This window comes from Budorcas taxicolor, chromosome 5, assembly GCF_023091745.1.
Source record: "Budorcas taxicolor isolate Tak-1 chromosome 5, Takin1.1, whole genome shotgun sequence".
Classification (NCBI taxonomy): Eukaryota; Metazoa; Chordata; class Mammalia; order Artiodactyla; family Bovidae; genus Budorcas; species Budorcas taxicolor.
The window spans coordinates 159,988,196-160,005,435 of NC_068914.1; the positions used below are offsets into that span (position 1 = coordinate 159,988,196).

Here is a 17,240-nt window from a genome sequence, read left to right on the forward strand (position 1 = left end):
GGTGGTGGGCATGGTCGCCGTGACGATGCTCCGCCGCGTGCTCCACGCCAGGCTTCTTCCCGTCTGGAAGAGGAGGGTGGCAGAGACCATGAGCTCGGGAACTCATGGCCAGGGTTCAGGTTGAGTCCTTTTGATTTGCTGGCTCTGCTCATCAAGGTCAAGGGCGAGTTATTTCCCCTCTTTGTGGCCTCAGTTTCCTCATCTGTAAAATGGGGGCAGTAAGTGTCCCTGCCTCACAGTAATACAGATACAGCACTTGCCTCAACACTTTCCACAGAGAGCACCCCATACGTTCTGTTCCTCATTGGTTTGTTTCTGAGACTCAGAAGTGCCTGCACGGCAGGGTCACCAGCGCCATTTCTGCAGGGGATGAGCCTCAGAGGTTCAGCCAGATAATGAGCGTTGGGGTGGATGTGAACACAGGCCTGAGTGCCTCCTGCGTTGTGATGGTGTGGACATGCGCGTCTACACGGTGGCCCAGTGTGGCTCTTGTCAGCCCTTGGCCTGTGTGTGTGTGCCTTGGTGGCACTGTAACGTGTGTGCGTACACACGGGGGTCCAGGGCTCTGGGCCAGCCTGGAAGATGCCTGGCTGGGCATTCACTGCCCGATGGGGGGGGCTGTTCTCCCGGTGCTGGGTGGACAGGCCGCAGGTGCCGGGCACTGGTGAGTGAAGGAAAGCTCGTGGCTGGGCTGGCCACGCTCTGGGCCCGGGTCAGGCACCCACAGTCTCCTTGGAGCTGCAGGCCGTTCCGGACGCCGGCCATTTGCAGACCCGGAGGACGGGCATTGGGCCTCCAGCCTAGGAGAGGAAATGGCGGCGAGGAGGCCCAGGACGAGCCTGGGAAGGCATCTGAGGGCGGGAGCGGCCGGGTGGCCTGGGGGGCACGCGTCCTCCAGCCAGCGCCCTCCTACGGGAAGCGGGTGGCAGGGCCGGCTTTCCGTGCAGGTCTGCGTGTGTGCGCGTGTGCTCCCGTGTGTGCACGCGCCTGTGTGCTGGGCTCCGGGCCCTGAGCACACATCTGGGAACCCAGGCGAACCGTTTCCCCACCAGGAACACAGCGGGGAATGGGGGCAGGATCTGATGAGATGCTGTGAACCCCCAGCCTGCAGAAAAGGCCTCGATAAGAACGGTTCTCGCAGCCAGGCCTCGGTTCTCTCATCTCTGAAGTGAGGGAGACAGCGTTGGCCTGGGGGAGTGGTCAGAGGCAGCAAGTGGGGGTCTTGCCTGGAAGCTGGCGGCCAGCCTGCTTCAACCCAGGCTGCAGCCTCGCGAGAGAAGCATGGGGCCTGGCTGCTCGGGGAGCCACCTGCCTCTCTCAGCCTCAGTTTCCTCACCCGGAGGCAAAGGGTAAGTCCTACCCACAGTCTTCTTGTGGAGGCAGGCCATGTCACCTGCCATGAACAGGAGCAGGTTTTGGGGAGTCCCTGCAGGAAGCTCGCCTCTGGTCCCTTTGACTCTCCAGGGCCTTGAAGGGAGCTGGGAGCGGGGGGGGACTCTAGGGGTCCGGCTGCTGCAGCGCGCACAGGAACCTCTGGCCCAGTTTCCTGGGCCCTGGCCCTGCCCGGGGATTCCTGCGGTGGGTGTGCCCGCGCTTCCGGCTGTGGGTGGAGGGATCCCAGAAGCGGGCGGCCAGTTCCCGCTGCTCCCGCCCGCCCGAGCCTCCCGGGTGTGCTGCTTCCTTGAACTCGAAGGGACGAGGGGTCCCACCTGGGCCCACTGTGCTGGGTCCAGGCCAGCAGCGCCCCCAACGTGGCGCCAGAGGCCTCCAGCGGCTGAGGAGGGTGCTCGGCGGTATGGACAGGGTGCCCTCAGCCTGCACCTTTGTCACCGTGAACACGCACTCGTAAGTCGTCCCGCGTCAGCCCTTGGGAGACTCTCGGCCCTGATGGGTGGACGGGCCTTGAGGGTCTCTGCTCCGGTCCTGGTATTCCTGCCTGCCCTGTGACCAGTGCCCAGCGGAGGCCCAGCGAAGCAGCCTCTGGGTATTGGCTCCCGAGCCTGGCAGCCTGGCACGCCACCATGGCCCACCACCTCGGCCGTGCCACGGAGGTCAGGTACATGCGGAGGGTGAGTGGCAGAGACCTGCCTTGAGGGTTGGGGTCCAGCCTTGTCTCCCCAACATGGGAGGCCAGTGCACGTCTGAGTTGGCAAATAAGAGTGAGCTCTCTAGGGTTGGGGGGAGCTGACCTTCATGGACCTACTAAGTGCCAGGCCCAAGGTCAAGTCCTTGATTCTCTTTTAAAAAAAAATTCGGAAATTTTTGGCCACTCTGCCCAGCTTGCGGGATCTTAGTCCCCAACCAGGGACTGAACCCATGTCCCCCGCCATGGGGTGTGGAGTTCTGGCCACTGGACCGCCAGGGAGCTCCCTAGGGCCGGGTACTTTAATCCGCTTCTTTTAAACGTCTATTTTTAGATGTAGTCTGTTCGATTTCATCTTGTTTGAACATCCAGTCAGAGCCAGCAGGAGCTAATGCTGTTCTGGTGGCAGGATAGGACACAGACAGGATGTCCCCCTGCCTGCCCTCGTGGAAGGTGGGTGTTGACGGTTCTCTGAGAAAACTCGAGGCTCACCGAGGCCAAGGAACATGCCCAGAGACACAGGGCTAGCAGGCGACGGAGCCTGCCCTCAAACCCGGGCCCCTGACTGCAGGACCCAGCGTGTCCCCTGGCCGGCTGGGGACAGCCAGGCACGGGGTCCCTCTCATGGGTGCCAGCCTCGGGGGGCTCTCCCCGGACGCCGGTCACCAGGAGGTCCTGTCCTCCGGCCTGCCCCAACGGAGAGGCAGGCTTCGCCTCCATTCTCCCCTCCTGGGTCCTGGGAGCCCCGGGCTGTCTCCACCTGAGCTGCCGTTTCTCTAAGGTCTCAGGCCCGCTGGTTGGACCGGCACCGCCCCCGAGCGCCCTGCTGGGTGAGGCTCCAGGCCGCTGTGGCGCTTTCTGGCCTGGCGTGGACGATGCACGGCGTGTCAGCGAGGGGTGGGAGGAAGGGAAGGAGTGAGGCTGTAGGCCGAGGTGATCGAGGCTTTAACACTCAACAACCGCGAGTCGAACCTTTGGGAGATGCCGTAAAACCCCCAAACAGGCAAGACCATTTTGCAGGCTCCAGTGTTCTCAAGATGGTCCTTTGTGCTCTGTGCCAAGCCCAGACCCTTCCATCACACCGGGAGCCTGCGGTGTAGACCGGGAGCCTGCGATGTAGACCGGGAGCCTGGGGTTTCTCTCCGTGGGGCTTGTTGCAGGCACCACTGGACGTGTGAGGGGCCCTGAGTCTCTCCCGTGAAGATGCGCCCACCTGATCTTCGGATTCCCAGATCAGTCAGTAGCAGGGTGTCACTGGCACGGCTGGGGCCTGCATGCCCCACAGCCTGCCCCGGGTCCCAGGGTGTAGGGCTCCTGCTGGCGAGCACCGAGTGCAGGGGTGGGGGGATGAGCTCATGGAAACCAGCTCTCTGCAAGCGAACGGGGGCTCCGTCCGGCGTCAGACACCTGCTGCTCAGTCCCCATCCGAGTGGCTGCCTCCCCAGTGCTCTGCCAGTGACCCCGCGGCTTCCTTGTGTCCTGGGGCGGCTCAGCACCCACTTGATTCTCCAAGGCACCTCGCAGAGCAGTCGGGGGGCCAGCTTGGGGCTCAGGAAGGGGACCGGCAGCACTGTCCAGGGACCAGGTGGGGCAGGCCTTGTGGAGCGCCTGCTCACTGGCTGGAGGGCTAGAGCCACGACTGAGGGGTCTGTTCCCAGCTCCTGTGTCTCCCGTGTCCCAGCAAACACGGGCACCCTCCGCGAGGCCCGGGCTGAGATGGTGCAGGAGGGGGCTGGGCGCAGCCAGGGGAGCAGAAACTTAGGCTGGAGTGGCCAGTGCGAGTGCCCCGGGGTGGGGGGAATCTGGGTGGCTTCCTGGAGGTGGCAGACCCACGGCCCCGGGCTTGTGCGCAAGTCCGGCCCCGGCCTGCCACGTCCCAGGGCCCTGCCGCCCGGCGCCGCCCCTCCCGCCGCCCCGCGCCAGCCCTGCACAGGCCACATCTGCTGCGGCGAGCCTGCCAGGACTCCACCTCCCGGCTCCGTCCCCATGGAAACCGCGGGGCGGGGGTCCTGCTGCCTTTGGCCCTCGGACTGGTTTCCATTAGAGCCAGCCTGCTTTCCTCGGGGCTCCCCCTTGCCCCGGCAGGGGCTTCTTCCCGCATTTACCAAGTGCTGGCCTCTCCTGTGCCAGGAGGCCCGGCAGCCCGGGCCTGCCCGTCCTGGCGGGCATCCCTCCATGGGGTGAGTGCCCAGCCCTGCCCAGGGCCGCGGCGGCTCTCGTCCTAACAGGCTCAGACCCCACCTCCTCTCCCACGGGGCCAGCAGCTGCCGGGGCTCAGACTCTGGACCTGAGTCGGGTACCCCGGGTTCCCGCCCCGGCTGTGCCAGGGAGTCACTGGGGGACCTCGAAGGGGCCCCTTCCCGCTCTGGGCCTCAGTTGGCCTCTCTGTGAAATGACGGGGTTGCGCTGTCCCTCCAGTTCCTTGGGCTGCCAAAAAGGAAGGAGAGAGAATGAGAAGATGAAGCTGCCGCAAGGCCGGCGTTTCTGGAGTCTGTTCTGGGATTTTTGTTTGTTTTCAAAGAGGGATTTTATTTATTTTTTATTTTTTTTTTGGAAAGGAAGGAGCCATGGAATTTGACCGGAGATCAAATTTGAGAGGCCAAGAGCCAGCCGGAGCCCGCGGACCCGTGACAGGGAGGCCCGGCTGGGCTGCGGGCGGCCAGGGGCCTGTGCCGCGGTGCCCGCTAGGCTCCTCCTGGCATGTGCCGGGTGCCCAGCGGCCTGGCTGTGAACGCAGTGAGCAGAGGCATGCGCCGTGCCCCCGACGGAATCCAGAGTGCTCTGGAGAACTACCCGAGAGGTTTCCGGAGGTCAGAAATGTGGGCAGAAAGTGCGATCCAGCTTTATAAAGTGAGCCAGCTGGCTCTTCCTCCAGGGAGCCCGGTGAGGGGCCCGGGGAGCGGCGATGCTTGGGTGCCTGTGAAGAGCTCGCCCAGGGCTGCTCCGAGGCTGCTGCCCCAGGCGCCGCCCGGTGCCCTGGTGGAGGCCCTGGCCTCCTCAGCTCCTCATCTCACAGGAGACTGTGGGTGGCGTCTCGGGGGCATCTCTGCCCACCCTGCCCAGTGGGTGCTTCGGCTCCTCCCACGAGACCCTCAGCGCCCACTTGCTTCTTGTGACACGTCACAGGTACCTCGGGGGCTGGCCCCTGCTTGGTCCCGCTCACTGACCTACAGGGGACACTTTTCAGCTCATGACGGGGAGCAGAGCCTTGAGGGCAGGGGGGAGCGGTTTCTGGGAGGTCTGAGCAGACTGCTTTGCCCCCTGGGCCTCTGTGTCCCCATCTGTAAAATGGACAGATTTTCAATAGGTTCCCCATATTTTTTCCTACATTTGCTTCTTTTTTTATCCCCCTTCTCTACTTCTCAAGGATAGTGTTAAAAAAGTGAATACATATTTAAGTTACTTAGGGGTCGGGCTTCCCTGCTGGCTCGGTGGGAAAGAATCCGCCTCCAATGCAGGAGACACATGTTCGATCCCTGGGTCGGAAAGATGCCCTGGTGAAGGGAAGGGCAACCCAAGTATTCTTGCCTGGAGAATTTCATGGACAGAGGAGGCTGGCGGGCTACGGCCGATAGGGTCACAGAGTCGGACACGACTGAGCGACTTGGGCACACGCAACAGCCGTGTGCCGGGGTCGTGTGGAAATTCAGTGAGAATCGGGGTCAAGGCTGGATGCGCGCAGGAGGTGGCGTCAGAACAGCACCCACCCTACACCCTCGCCAAGAACGAGCAGGCTGCACGTCCCTGGCTGTTACAGACCCACGGAGGGGCTGACCCTCCCCGGCGCGGCTCCATGGAGAGTAGGGGCAGCCTGACCTTCCTCAAGGTCACCCGGAACCCGCTGCCAGAAGGCCCAGCAGCCATGCCAGCATGTTGGTGTTTCCTCTGTCGTCTGGGCTGAGGGACCGTGGAAGCGCCTGCTCGAGGCTGCCTGGGTTTGCTGACAGATCGTGGCGACGGGAGCGGCAGCCCATAGGCCCCGGGGATGCGGTCGCTGCAGCCTAAAGGGTAGGGGGTAGCGCCTTCAGTTTTCTGTCCAAGGCAGGAATGGAGCTTCAGTTTGAGCAAAGATGGCACCCCAGTAGCCCCTGCCTCTTGGCACCCCAGCCTGCCCTCACCAGTAAAGTAGGCCGAGGGCATGAGCTTGGAGGAGCAGCCTGCTGCCCGGGCTAAGGTTGATTTAGACACACGGGGAGCCCGGGATGATGGAGGGAATGAAGGGAATTTCCCCAGGGAAGTGGGAGGGAGAGAGAGAGGAGCCTAAGCGCCCAGATAATTACAAAGCCTGGCGCAGTGATCCATGGCGGGCAGCGGGCTTCCCTGCCTGGCCGCACTGCCACCTCCTATCTCAGCCGCGCCCCCGCCCTGAGCCCGGAGACCCCCCGGACACCGCCCAGCACCCATGCTTGAAGCCCCTTTGTGTGCCGGGCCCTGACGTCGGTCATCGGGGCGACCTCACGGAACCCTGATGTGCCACCAGCCAGAGAACTGAGTTCTGGAGGCTGAGCCCTCGTTGCACCCGAGCCAGACCAGCCACGGTCCTAGGCCTCAGAGCCGACCCTCTGCCCACAGCTGCGTTCAGGGCCTGGGAGGCGGCCCATCCGAAAGGTGGCTGGTCAGAGTGGGGGAGGCGCACGGGAGAGGGACAGCCAGGACCACAGCGTCGGGCAAGAGAAAGAAGGGGCGTTTCCTGGCATGAATCTGGGACTGCTCTATACCTAGACGAGGGACGCCGGGCTGCCTGGACGGGGCGCCATGTTGGGCCTGACCTTGGGCGGCTTCCGTGGGGACTTTCCTCTGCGGGGTCACACCCATCTCCTCTCCCTCCTGAAATTCCTCGGGGCTGTCCCCGCGGTCCTCGACTCCCCTTCCCACCACCCCTGGACTGCCCTTCAGCTCCGCTGGCGTCCAGCACTTCCCAGACACCCTCCTCTCTGCTGCCAGACGGCGTCCATTGTCTTGCCTGCCCAGGAGCGCGCCGTCGCAGTGCGGGCCTCTGCCCTGGTGCCCATCCTGCAGGCTTGCCTCCAGCTCCTGGCTGCAGTCCAGTGTCCCGTCCGTGGGACTCGAGAGGCCCCCAGCAACCTGTTCTGCCCTTTCCACGGCGCCATCGCCCACCTCTCCAGACTGCGGTGGAGAATCGCCTCCGCCTGGAAGCCCTCCCTGCTCTGCACATGCCCACCGCCCACAGACGTCTTGCCCTGGGAGACTGGGCGCTTCGGGAAGGACGGGGCACAGTCACCAGCCTGGCACAGAGCAGGCTCTTGGGGAGCGTTTCATGAATGAATGAAATGGAATCCGGAGACCAAAATGGAAGAGAAGGCTGAGTGCCGACTCCCCAGGCTCTGCACCGGGCACAAGCCAGCAGCTCACCATGGCGGCCAGGAGTCTAGGCTCCTGGAGAAACAAGCGGAGAGAGTTTATTTCTTTTTCCGCCTCCACCAGACACATTCCCTTTTAGGACGAGTCCGGGACCCGTGGAGCCACACCTCGCCACAAACGGTGCAGTGACGCCCGAGGCTCTGCCTGAGAGTGCAGACGGCAGGGGACGCCAGGCTGCTGGAGGACCGCGCAGCCTCTGGGGGTCCCAGCCGGGAAGACCAGCGAGTCCGGCTGCCCGCGGGTGCCGTGGGGCCCATTCCTCACCCATCGCTGGGCGTGAGAGGCAGGATCCGTCAGCCCGTTGGGTGTCATGGGCGGGGGGCCCTCTGCACATTCTGTTCAGGGGAGATACTTCTGACTCACAGATCTCCTACCCGCTCCTGCCCCACACTGTCACAGTTCCCAGGGGTCCCCTCCAGGGGGTGACGACAAGGCGCAGGACCCTCTGGCCTCCCCTCTCTCCGCAGCGGCTGGTTCCTGACGGGTCAGCCCTGGGCTTGCGGCTTTTCGGGGGGACCTTGCCACAGCCCGTCGTTACGACTGTTCACCTCTGTGAGTCATGGTGAACGCGGGTGTTGGCGCCCGGCACCCTTCTGGGGCGTCTTTGTCCAGCTGTGGAGGGTCTGGGTCAGCTTCCATTCAGGCAATTTAAAGGTGTGCCTTCGGGGGGCTTCCCTGGTAGTCCAGGGCTTAAGACTCCGTGCTCCCGTGCAGGAGGTGCAGGTTGGATCCCTGGTCAGGGAACCAGATCCCCACATGCTGCACAGCTCAGCCAAATAAATACGAAGTAAAATACATTTTAAAAAGGAAATAAAAAATAAAAGCGCGCCTTGGGGAGATCACTGCCCGGCAGGCAGGGCCCAGCAGCCTCCTGGCTCTGTCGGCGGCCTGCGGCGAGGTCGTGGGCCCGTCCCTGCCCCGCGGTGGGCCTGTTCCTACCCCTGATGCACCATCGTTTTGACCTGCACCTGCGACATCGGGTGGGGCTCTGGAAGGTTCTGAGGGGCCAGATTTGGGGTAGCTACCTTAGACATGTGAGTGCCCCTGGGCTCTGAGCTGGGAACCCACTTCTAGGGGTCTCCCTGGGGGAGCAAGGAAAGGTGTCTGCATAAAGAGAAGAGGTACTCATCGTCACGTCTCTTACAAAGGTGGGCTTGGCTGTGTGGGCTGAGCAGCTGTGACGAGGTCATGGCGGGGCAGGCTCTGTGGCTGGTCAGGAGGACACACAGGGCTTATGGCCATACGCACGTGCCTCCAGAATGGCTGCGGGCCCTCAGGGGTGGGCAAGGCTTGCCGTGGGCTGGGTTCACGGAGGATGCAAAATGTTTGCTGCCTCTTTCTCCTTTGTTCCCAGAATCGTGTTTCTTGAGCATCTATTCCTATTGTAACTGAAGAAAAAATTCTTTTAAATTATGAAATTAACCACCAGAGTGAAACTGACCCGCCGAGATTCTCCCTGTGTGTTCTCCCTTGAAGGAAAACGTTCCCTGGGGCACCGGTGGTCACCAGTGGGGCCGCACCGTCGTCCCGGCGCTTCCTGCCCATTTAAAAGGAGCGGAGGCCGCTTGCCGGGAGGGGGTGCTCTGACATGGGGTGCCCCCGCTGCCAAGGTGGCGGGGCCGTGGCTCCAAGCAGGGCCCATCCTGGCGCCTGAACGTGTTCATGGTGTTCTGAGTCTGCAGCCTGGGAGGAGCCTCTAGGACACGCAGGGCGGTTTTGCTGTCTCGCTACAACCGGGCTCTTACTCTGCTGTTCCAGGTACCATCCTCGGCTGTGGTGAACCCCACCCAAGGTGTGAGCCTGGGAGCGGCCGGCCTCCTCCGCCGGACCAACTCGGTGACGAGCCTGCTGTCGCTGGTGGCCTTCGGTGCGGACCCACTGTGTGCCTGCCAGGCTCTCGGGAACTCCACATTCGTGTGCTCAGACAGACATCAGCTTTGGATGGTAGGTACAAATGGCTGCTTCTGAAGATACAGAAAGGAGGCCTCGAGAGGCCAGGCTTCACAGCCCAGAAGGTCCTCTGTGGCCCTGATTGGCTCTGGAGCCTCGGCTTCTCCCCTGGGCTGGCACCTCTGCCCCCAGATGCTGTGTCTTAGAAGCCTGCGCTCACCGGCACCCTGCCCACACTGCCTGCCCTGGGAGCCGTCAGCCTCCCGAGGCCCTCCTGGAGCTGTCTCGGCCACAGTGGGGTGGCAGAGTGGGGCACGCACCCCCGGTCTGTGCATCTGGGACCCCCCCCTGGGGGGGGGGGCGGTGCTGAAAAACATGGCCCGCAGGCTCGCCTGCCGACCTCTGACCCCTCCTGCCCTGTCTCAGGCCCCTCCGAGGGCTTGAGTGCTAGCACAGTGCCACCCAGGGTGCCCGCAGCACCTCTGCCCGCAGTTTGTTAGCACTCGGCCTTTCCAGGAAGGACGTTTCTCCCACACATGGCCTCTGAGAGGGGCCGGGTGGGCTGCTGCAGGCGCGTGTGCCCAAGGCAGGGCTGAGCCCCCGGGGGTGCTGCAAGCCGTGGGTCTGAGCCCGCAGTTTGGCCGACAGGGGAGTTCCTGCCGGTGGCTCAGAGCCTCCCGCCCTGGGGCCTGCCCACAGCTGTGTCCACTCAGGCCCAGCCCTGGTGGGTCGGCCAGCTGTCAGACGAGAGGCTGCAGGCACCAGAGTGGCCGTCTGTGGCCTGGAAATCACATGGAGGGTCAGCGGTGGGTGTGCACTCTCTGCAGTCTCTAGTCTCTGGGGAAATCCTAGGAGGGGAGCCCCACATTGCTGCCCGTTTGTTGCAGACGAGGAGATGGAGGCCCGGGGAGCCGGAGGGGCCTGTCCAGGGTGGCAAGCACAGAGCTGAGGTGGAGCCCCGTGGCCCCAGCCCCCTGTGGGTGGACGCAGGAGTGCACCAGTGTCCAGGGATGCTCGGGGGCTGGGGTGGGGCGGGGTGGGCCTTCCGGCACCCCGCTGGGCCTGGTGCTGGTGCCAGCAGGCTCTGCTGGCCTCCGTGGGCCAGGAGCTTCCAGAGGACAAAACTGCCTCTGGACAGACGACCTGCCCCCTGAGCGACCCCTCCATGGGGCAGGGGCTCTGAGAGCCGCGGGCCCCTGTGGGATTCCAGGGCTGAGAGGGAGAGCCTGACTGTGAGCCAGCCTGGGGTTTGGGACTTTTCCTCCTGTTGCCCGTGATGTCACAGCCCTACAAGGGGGACAGGCTGTCCCATATCGCAGGGGAGGAAGTTGGGCCAGAGAGGGCAGTCCTGTGCCTGGAGTCACACAGCGTGAAGAGGCGGTGAGTCTGACTGACTCTCCTGTCTTCGCAGTCCCCGCACAAAATAGGGGCTTGCGTCCCCAAGGGGCCTCAGCTTGGGGTTCACTCGTGACCCCGAGACAGGCTGAGGCCCCTGGCCACCCTTCTAGCTCAGCATGTGGGCCGGCCCATCAGGAGAGGCTCAGGCCCTCCCCGGGGCCACTCTGCACTCCCAGGACAGCCTTAAAGGCTCCGAGGGCAGGTGACATGCTGTGGGTGTAACCCAGGAACATGGGACTGTGAGGCGCAGAGGGTGAGGATTGCTGCCCGAGGGAGGTGACTCTGCCTGGCACCTCTGTGTGCAGAGCGCCGGGCCAGGGAGCCCGGCGGTCAGCCAGCCTGGTGGTTCCGTGGGCGATGCTGGGCGGGTGGGTGAAAGGATTCAGGGGTGCTGAGTGCCCAGAAGGAGGGCCGCCTGTAAATGCTGCTGTGAAGGGGCGCCCTGGCGCCAGAAAAGTCCAGCGGGTGGCTGTCCCTGTGAGCTTTCTGGCTGTGGCCGCGTGCCACTCCTGCGACGCTCAGCCATCCAGCCAGGGTCCCTGGGCCGTCCCCGGGCCTGCAGCGGGAGCTCCCAAGCTCTCGGGTGGAAACGGCAGCCCCAGGTGCGCTGAGCGGATGTGGGTGGCCAGCACCCGCCTCTGGCTGGTTCTCCCCTGCTGAAGGCGGCCTTGTGCCCTTTCACTTCCCAGCTCCTGTGCCCTGGAGGTCCAACTTCTGATGGCCAACATCCACAGAGAAATACTGACCTGGGCTGTCTGCAAAAACCGGGGTCTCAGCTGCTGGGCCGTGGGCATTCACTGTGGCCCACGGTGGAGCCCTCTGGCCGCCGGCCGGGCCACATTCGCTGTCCAGAGAGAAGACTGGGTGTGTTGCCGTCAGCTCCCCGATCTGGTGGAGGGTCCTCGACCCGTGGGGGCCCGGAGCTGCTGCCCCGTCGCTCCAGGGAGGGCGTTGGGCCCCCCGAGCCCAGGGGCCACACAGGAGGGGCTGTCGCGTGGACCTCCTCGCTGGGCAGCGGGGGTTCGTTCAGCCCATCCTGCTGGGGGGTGGGCAGGGAGGGCCGTCCCTTCTGGAGGCGGGGTAGGTGCTCCCCACTCCCATAAATAGGACCGTAGGGATGGGCCTGCTGGTCCAGTGGCTCAGACCCCGGGCTCCCAGGGCTGGGATCCCTGGTCAGGGAGCCAGATTCCACGTGGCCGCTGCCAAAGACGCCGCGTGCTGCAGCGAAGGTGGCAGACCCCGCGGGCCACACCCTGGCCCAGCCACACACATGTTGAAACCAACAGGACGGTGGTGGGCTCGAGGCTGGCAGCCCACGCAGGCGGCAGCGGCCAGGCCTGGGCTGACCGCCCGGCCCCGCGCTTCTCTCGGAATCTGCTCGGGGCTCCGGGGCTCCGGGGCACAGACCTTGGCGCCCCATCCGACAGTCAGGGAGAGGGGTCCGTGAGAGCCTGGGCAGCGAGCGAGCGGGAGGCAGGACAAGAGCCAGTGCTGCGCAAGGCGGGGTCCTGCACCCGTGCCACATGTAGGTCGCGGGCGGTGGGCTCCCAGGGCCCCACCTCTGTCTCCAGAGAGGCGTGACCTTGGCACAGCCTCTGAGGCATCGTAAGGCCTGGGCACATCCCAGGGAAGCCGCCACCAGGTCCCCTGTGGACCCTGAGGGCCTTACACGTCCCACACGTGTCCCGCGACAGTCAGAGTCAGAGGCACTGCTGCAGAGGAGGGCGCTGAGCTGCCCCATGCCCCGGACCCACACGGCTCCCACCTGTCCACAAGGAGCACGGCCCCAGCCCTCAGGCGACAGGTGCTCCCGAGAGGACCGGGTCTGTGGGAGCCACACCCTTGCGCCTGGGTGCGGGGAGGCCCCGATGTGCTCTTGGGGACTGGGTGCCCCGACCCACCGTCATCCCGGCCACAGCCTCCCACTGGGCCTGGCTCAGAGACTCCAGAAGGAGAGCCCTGGGCGTCTGCCCCTGGCCTGGCCCGAGGCTCACGGCCCAGCAGAACGCCCAGTCGTGGCGGGTGGGACTTCCATCTGGGTTTGCCTTTTTGTCGGCACAGAGGATGTGCCGTCCCTGCTCTGGGAGCGCCGTGTGCCTCCTGCGGCCTGAGCCCAGGCCGGGCGGGAGCAGAAGGCTGAGCCTGGGCTGCCGTCGGCCGAGTGCCGGCTTCCGGGTCTCTGCCCGGCCTTCTGGTCCTTGGGGTGCCCTGGACAGACATCCTAGGGTGTCCCCGTACTGGCGCTTTCAGGAAGGACACAAAGTCAGAACTGCACCGTCTTTTCCCAGGTAGCAGGCGTGATTCTGAGGGTGGTGGTGTCCAGTTGCTAAGATTCTCTGTGACCCCACAGACTGCAGCATACCAGGCCTCCCTGTCCTTCACCAACTCCCAGAGCTTGCTCAAACTCATATCCATAGAGTCGCTGATGCCATCCAACCATCTCATCCACTCTTGTCCCCCTCTCCTCCTGCCCTCCGTCTTTCCTAGCATCAGGGTCTTTTCCAGTGAGTCAGTTCTTCACATCAGGTGGCCACAGTATTGGAGCTTCAGCTTCAACATCAGTCCTTCCAGTGAATATTCAGTTGACTTCCTTAGGATTGACTGGTTGGATCTCCTCACTGTCCAAGGGACTCTCGAGTCTTCTCCAGCACCACAGTTTGAAACCATGAGTTCTTCGGTGCTCAGCCTCCTTTATGGTCCAGCTCTCACACCCATACGTGACTACTGGAAAGACCCCAGCTGTAACCACACAGACCTCTGTCAGCAGAGTGATGGCTCCTTAACATGCTTGTCTAGCTTTGTTGTAGTTTTTCTTCCAGAGAGCAAGCGTCTTTTAATTTCACGGCTGCCATCACCATCTGCAGTGATTTTGGAGCTCGAGAAAATAGATTCCGTGGGGGCATTTCCAGGCCTCCTGGGTGCTGGGCACCATGCTGGGCCTGAGGGCCATACAGCTGCTAAGAGGTGGTCTCTGCCAGGCTCAGGAGCTGGAGCCCGAGGGGGGACAGGTAGCAAGAGCATCTGTGAGCTGATGTCAGGGGACTGCTGCCTATTGCTGGAGCTGACCCCACTGCTCCTGACGCAGGCGGCCCCCTGGAGGAGGTGACCTAAAGGGTGGGTAGGGATTAGGCCTCTGATGGCAGAAGAACTGGCCCCAGGTGTCAGCTGGTGGGTGCCAAGGCAGGGCCAGAGCGAAGAGGCTGGGGCTCCACGACGTGGCAAGCTTGCTCTGCCGGGGGCAGGCGCCTCGAGGCTCACCAGCCGCCTTCCTCTGCAGACTCTGGAGGATGTGCGCGGCTGGGCTGCGAGGGAGCCGGTGGGTGGGTTTGCTTCTGAGCGCGAGTCCCGCACCAGGACGACGACGGGGCAGTCAGACTGTCAGAAGAGGTTTCTCTGTGAGGCCCTCTGCCTCTAAGGCCGCCGGTCTCTGGGCGTGGAGGCGCCTCCTCAGCAGTGTGCGGAGGGCCGGGCGACCTGCAGGTGCAGTGTCAGACGGGGTGGAGTGGACGAGGGCAGGGGCAGAGGCCCGCTGAGCCCCTCCGTGCTTGGGCTGTGAGCCGCCAGACCTGTGGGGCTGACTCCTCGCTCACTTTGTTTCTTGTAGAACGTGGCTGAGCACCTCCGGGAAACTGGACGCCTGTCGTGGCCTTCGGAAGACGCTCCAGCACCACGTGGCCGGTCCTTGCCCCGTGTCCGGCTGGCAGGGCAGCCCAGGAGGTGAGCGGCCTGGCCGGGAGGGGAACATGGACCGGTCTCGGGTGACCCCAGCACTGGTCCTTCCTTGCAGGCCGCAGTCGGCAGCCAGCTGGGCCCACCTTGCCCAGACTCCCCAGGGGTGCCCGCCCGCCTCACCACCAGGAGCAGCTGACTGCTGCCTGCTGTGACCCCGCCAAGCCCCGCACCTGCCCTGTGGCACAGCCGTGGCCCTGGCCAGAAGCCTCAAAGCAGACAGAATCAGGGAGGCTGCCTGCCCCCTCCCCCACCGGGGTTGCTGCTGCAGAGACTCCCCTGAGACCACCCTGCACTGTCAGTGCCTGCAGACCCCAGACCCCCTCCCACAAGCTGTCTGGCCCAACAGGCTTCTCTGGAGCCCTGAGTCTCGGTTTACCCTTCTGTAAGACTTGGGCAGGAATACCTCCTAGCAGAGTTTGGGAGTGCAGAGTGAACCCCAGCGCACCCATGGCTTCAGCAAGGAGGCTGGGGGTGGAAACCAGTCTTTGCAGGGGTTTATGATCCACTGAAGGGCTTCCCTGTGGCTCAGATGGTAAAGAATCTGCCTCCAATGCAGGAGACCTGGGTTCGATCCCTGACTCAGGAATGTCCCCTGGAAGAGGGCATGGCAACCCATTCCAGGATTCTTGCCTGGAGAATTCCACGGACAGCGGAGCCTGGTGGGCTACAGTCCATGGGGTCATAAACAGTTGGACACAAACAGAGCGACTAACACTTCCACTTTTTCACGATCCACTGAAAGAACTCCCCAACCGGGCGCCCTGCTGGCCTCGTCTCCGTTTGCTGGAGCAAGAAGAAGGCATGAGGCAAGCATCACTGCCCTGTGCAGAATGGGGACTTGGCCGCAGCCTCAGCTCCAGGCGGCTCAGGGATTTGTTGGCAGCACCCCTGGGGCAGCCAGCAGTGATTCGGTGGCCCAGGAACCCGGGCCTGCTGTGGCTACTGACCACAGGCTTTGGGTCAGTTTCGCAGGCTCGAGAAGGGCGTGGAGGTGGCCCTCCGAGTGAGGACTCTGCTGGAGGTGGCTGAGTGGGGAGAGGGGACCTCTCTGAGGCCTCAGAGTCTCAGCAGCTTCATGCTGGCTGTGGGTCTGTTTACACATCACCGGAACAGATGGCCCACCCGCCTGGGGGCATCCCAGGCCCCCGAGGTTCTCCTGGCCCGTGGTGTCCCCCGAGAGGCTCTGGGTGCCCCTGAGCTGTGCTGGGCGCCGTGGGGTCTTGGGGCGCAGTCTCGGGGAGGGCCGAAGCCAACAGTGTGCAGACATAGGGTGTGCGCCTTCCCACAGCTTAGCCAGCATCTCTCTTCTCCCAGGCCTCATCCCTCTGCCTGGACGCCTCGGTCCTCAGCTGATGCCTGGAGCTCGGATGGCTGTGCCCCGCTCAGGTCAGGGAGCGTGCGAATGTTGGAACTCAGAGCTCCCCACCCGCTCCGTCCGGCGCCACCCTGGGCTGGGTATGTCTGAGGGAATACAGACGTATAGCACACGCACGTGTGTGTGTGTTGGGGGGGTGGTCACCGGGCCAGACAGGCAGTTCTCGCCACTTGCTCGGGTTCAGCTGGAAGTGCGCTCCCCACCACCTGCTCTGCCCTCCCACCAGCCTCTTTCTGCGGCCCGGGGTCCAGGGTGAGTACAAGGTCAGGGGCTTGCCGAGGTCTCCCCCAGGCAGCTCGACTCGGGGCGTGTTCCTGGCTGGCCCTGGCACGTACGGTGGATGAAGCCCCCTTGGCAAGGAGGCAGCCGCTGTAGGAGGGCCTGGGCTGCGAGCGGGGGACTGGTAACCTCTGGGCAGAGCTTGGGGCTCATTGCGTCAGGATGTCCCACCTTGCCCCTCTTGGCCCCGTGCCTTGAGGGAGCTGTCGTGCTCCGAGTTTGCTGCGCCCCCGGCCACACCTTGCCCCTCCCAGGAGCCAGTCTGCACTGCCAACTGTCGGGCCCCCTTGGCTGCTGCCAGCCTCCTAGAGGGTCACGGGGTCCGTGAGGGTCAGGGCCGGACTGTCGGCCTCTCCCTCTGCCCTGCCTGGTGCCATGGCCCAGGACAGGCCTGCCTCCCAGGTCTGCCTGGAGAGGGCCCGGGACCCCTCTGCCATCTGGGCCTCGCGTGTTTACAGGCCCAGCCTGCCTGCCAGACTCCGCAGACGCCGCCCCAGGGCTTTTGTGTTTGCGTGCAGAGCCTGTGCCAGCCGCTGCCTGAGGGCGGGGAGGGGGGTGGCCCCCCTGCGGGACATCAGGGACGGGGGCAAGAGAGACCTGGCGGGAGTGTGACAGCAGAGGAGAGAGCAAAGGGGTGGAGGCAGAGAGCAGGCCAGGCCCGGGGAAGGGCGACACCAGAGCGAAGGACCCGGGGCCGCCAGGCCGTCCCCGGGGAAACAGGGCCGCGGGCTCCGCTCACGGCTGTCCAGTGCGGCCCTCTCCGGGGCACTCCCTGTGGACTCCCCCCAGCCTCCCAGCGGAGACCCGGCCCTGAGAGCTGGGTCCAGCACCCGGGCTGGGGCACCAATGTGCCCCTGGGACCGACCCCCGGGGCCTGGCAGACACGCAGGAGGCCGTGAGGGCACGTCCCTGAGTGTGTGCGGGGCACACGCCCTGCTTCTGCACCCCGTTGGCTTTGGCCCACCCCAGCCCAAGACTCCACAAGGCCCGGCCCAGCTCAGGGGCGGCCAGATCCTCTCGGGGCACCACGGGCCAGGAGAACCTCGAGGATCTGGAATTCCCCCGGGGCAGGGGTCACTGAGGGACCCTTTTTCCAGGCCG

General features: G+C 64.4%; 1 protein-coding gene across 2 annotated transcripts in view; it reads left to right on the plus strand.

Annotated features, from left to right (window-relative positions):
* Positions 1-17,240, plus strand: part of LOC128048431 (uncharacterized) — a 61,055-nt gene that overhangs the window by 36,648 nt on the left and 7,167 nt on the right. For both annotated transcript variants that reach the window (XR_008199394.1, XM_052640819.1), the window contains exons 2-4: positions 9,224-9,409; positions 14,358-14,470; positions 15,800-15,940. Coding sequence is in view for 1 of the 2 variants with exons in the window: in XM_052640819.1 (XP_052496779.1) it covers positions 9,224-9,409; positions 14,358-14,470; positions 15,800-15,940 (440 nt within the window). In the remaining variant the exon portion in view is untranslated. The remainder of the gene's footprint in view (positions 1-9,223; positions 9,410-14,357; positions 14,471-15,799; positions 15,941-17,240) is intronic.